The 3568-nt window shown below is 50.4% G+C and overlaps 1 protein-coding gene across 1 annotated transcript; it reads right to left on the minus strand.

The window, feature by feature from the left end:
- Nucleotides 1-603: 603 nt before the first annotated feature.
- On the minus strand, nucleotides 604-3222 carry ODF1 (outer dense fiber of sperm tails 1). Its single transcript, XM_009962247.3, has 2 exons — nucleotides 2981-3222; nucleotides 604-916 (listed from the first exon to the last, which is right to left on the minus strand). Exons 1-2 carry the CDS (start codon nucleotides 3220-3222, stop codon nucleotides 604-606), a joined length of 555 nt encoding a protein of 184 aa, XP_009960549.3.
- Between the last annotated feature and the right edge of the window lie 346 nt (nucleotides 3223-3568).

Genomic DNA, 3568 nt, shown 5'->3' on the forward strand with positions numbered 1-3568 from the left:
GCCCTTCTCTGTTAGTAAGCGCTCTGCCATAGTCCCAGTGTCTTCTAAGGAAAAGCTCTCTGTCCTTCAACCATGGCTCCTTTCAGCTGGGCAACCTCTGCAAGAACCAAACCAAGGGGACAAACAGCACAGCTTGTTTTTTCAGGAGCAGGCTCTACCTCTTGAGGTGTTTATTATCAAGGTTTTCTTCCTGGAAATATCCTACAGCTCAAATGGAAGTGGTAGGGTTGAGAGAACTGTCCCTATAGAAATGTGACTGATCATAAATGGTGCCTTTCAGCCTTTAAGATCCGTGAGATTGTGCACAACAGCAATACTCACCCTGAACCACACTATCTCCAGCCGTGCCTTTGGTACCCAGCAAGTGACCACAGCCAAGAGTGCCCCGAAATCATCTTTGTGTTTTACTGCTGGCACCTCCCTTTTTGCCCACCAAACCCTTTCAAAATGAGGCTCACACACATCTGCTCAGACTACTGTCTTTTATTTTGGAAGAGGCCTGAGGAGCTGCTGGTGAATTGTTAGTGGGGCAGACCTAAAGCTGATGGGGAGGAGGGATGCAGCAGAGGAACAACTGTGCCCAGCGCTGCTCCCTGCTGCAGCTCAGCGGCTCAGGAGACAAGGGTAGCAGTTGCATGCTGTTTCAATCTTCAGGACTCTACTGGGGCCCAGCGAGTATGTCACCTCTTCCTCACTCACCCCCGGCGGCAGGCTGATTTCCTTCGTGATGCTTCTGTAGTTATACTCCTTCCCTTTTGCAGTGGTGTGCTCCTCCCTGTGCTCCGCTAACACCTTCACCTTCCCATCTTTCACAGTTACAGTGACTTCCTTGGGGTCATAATCCTTCATGTCCATCAAAGCCAAAAGCTTGTGGTCATGGGGGCAGTTCAACATCCTGTTAAGTCTTCTCTGCATGCTGGAATAAAAACAAGAGGAGAGTCTTTCAGTCCAACTCACAGAGGAATGGGTGGACCCCCTTAAGGACAAAGGCAGTAAATAGGAAACTATTGGATCCGTCTCCATGCTGATGCACAGCACTTGAAATGGTGTCTGCACCATCAGAAAGAGCTCCCGCCTGCACGCCACAGCGGTCAGGAGCGTTTCAGTGTCCCCTCTTGGGATGGGGCAATTATGGAGCTGAAAAGTTCTTTCACCTAAATACAGAGAAGCCAGTGCTCCTCTTTCACAGGTACCTATGCCCACAAAGCCATACGTGTCCATCTTACGCCTTGTCCTACATTCTAAATGGGTAGTTACAATAGATCACATTTTCCAGTTAGGAGTTTTCTTTAAAGCAATCAGTGGATAGGAGACATACCCCAAAATGCCCCTTCAGAGCAGGGCTGAAGGCTCACTGAGCCACTAAAAGAATTTCTAATACTGTCAAACAAGACTATGCTCAGCCAGAGGGCTGGCTCTTATTCAAACCATTTGCAAAGTAGACAATGGAGGGGTCACCTCAGTTATAATAGCTCAATTGGACACAAGACACCAAATTAAAAAGATAATGAGCATGATAGAAGAGGAAACAGGGTAAGCAATGAGGGAACAGGCATGACCACTATGGTGAGAAGTCCATAACAAGTGGTTCATTAGCAAGGTACACCCATTTCAGCAATCCTACTTAAAGCCCGTAATGATTCAACCTGCTGTGGTGATTTTGGGATGTGTTTTCTGGGCTTGCTGTCTCCTCCAGCTGCCCCTTTGGTCTTTTTTTATATTTCTGGTCAGAGGACAATAAATGTGCTGAGAAGAACTGGCCCTTCCCAGTATTTTTTGGTGGGAAGGGGATGGCTGAATGCCCCAGTGCAATAGGCTGAAATCCTGCTGTGGTGTGGTCTCAGATGGCAGTGGTATGGACTCGTGTTCAAACCAGCAAGTTGTCCTGAGTGTGGCAGGGCCAGGGAGCCTGGCACTCCGGGAGAGCATGCCCTGGCATCCCATGGCCCATCCTGAGACCCAGCTTCCATTCACACTGAATTTCCCTTCTTTCACTGGGATTTTGGTGTGCAGTGATTCTGCAAGGGGATGCTGCGCCTGCCCAGCTCTGGTACCCAATGCACTCATGAAAATCTGGACACAGACACCAGTCCTATAACACCTGGGGCCTGAAATTTTCCACTTGACAGCTCTTTGTGAACTGCAGCTACTAGGTAAGTTTAAAGTAATCTCACCTCACCCTTAGGTTATGCTCAAGTCAGTGTAAAATTAACCCAGGCATCAGGCTTGTTACTTTGTCCTCTAACTTTATTGCACTCAGTAGATAACACACATGGCACACTGTGGGATGATAGTTCCTCTTCTACAGGTAACAAAAATGTCACATTTTTAATTGCCAAGATGGTGGTCTCATCATCGTTATGTGCAACACAAGAGAACTCAAACAGAAGCCTGAGTTTGGGGCAAAAATACCAGAGAAAATACCAATGCCACAAATGCAGCAAGAGACTCCCACCACTGCTGATGACCAAGGGACTTCTTAGCCCTTGGGGTCTCTCAATGTCTCGTTGTGCCTTAACCCAAATGGTAAGGTTTTATCATTCAGCTACCCCCTTCCTGTAGAGCTACCTTTGGGGTTTGTCTCTACTAGAGTCGCTCTTGAACTCCATTAACAAAATAAAGTCATCACACCAGTGGTCAAAATGGAGATGTAGAAATCCTGACTCTTATTCCTCCTGCTGTACAAGCTGGGAAAATATAGATGCATGTCTGTGGTGCGTCAGTGCCGCACCCCCCTGCATACGGGCACATTTTGGCTACTGATGAAGAAAATGACGCATTTACCAGTCTTAAACTGAATTTATGTCAAAAATGGTCTTTGTTCCACAGCTGGACAGCTTTAGATCTAATTGTGTACCTTACTTTAGACGCAGTTTGTGAGATGGTTAGTGTCCTTTGCTCCTGACACCGATGCCAAACCTCCCCTCATCCCGCCCAAAAGGGTGCTGATGCCTGTAGAAAGCGGGCAAATATCTGTTACCTGCCCAGTCCTCGCTCCACATCCACCCTTGCGGTGAGGGCCCTCCTCTCCCAGGGGCGGGGGTCGGGCTGGCACAGGCAGCAGGGGTGCGGGGCCGGGCTGCGCGGGCGGGATGCAGACAGCTCCTTGCGGAGCTGCTGCAGGTGCAGGTCCAGCAGCCGCATCTGCCTCTGCATCTCTCTCTCCGCCTGCCTCAAATCCTGCTCGGCATCTTCCAGAAGGCGATCGTGCAACAACGGCATCGTTGTCCTGCAAAGCTCATCAGGGCGCGATTGCGGCCGCGGCAGCCTGCACCCGTGGAGGAGAGGGAAAAACTGCCTCGAGAGTTTTGTCTGGAGGTGAGCGTGTGAGAAGAGCCGCAGGCGTTCTTGCAGCCTTCCAGCGGGCACCTTCTGACATCACGGGTCGGCTGACACGTCACAGCTCCACAGTTGCCGTGGGAAGCGCAGCCCAGGTCCGTGCACAACCGCACCCCCTCTGCTGCAGCTCCCACCCGTGGACCAGGGGAGCCCATGGTGGGGGGACGTGAGCAATGGCCGCGCAGTGGAGCCACGGACCATCGGGAGCATGACTTGAGTGTGGTTTCAT

Source organism: Tyto alba, unplaced genomic scaffold (genome assembly GCF_018691265.1).
Source record: "Tyto alba isolate M040663 unplaced genomic scaffold, T.alba_DEE_v4.0 Super-Scaffold_9, whole genome shotgun sequence".
Taxonomy (NCBI): domain Eukaryota; kingdom Metazoa; phylum Chordata; class Aves; order Strigiformes; family Tytonidae; genus Tyto; species Tyto alba.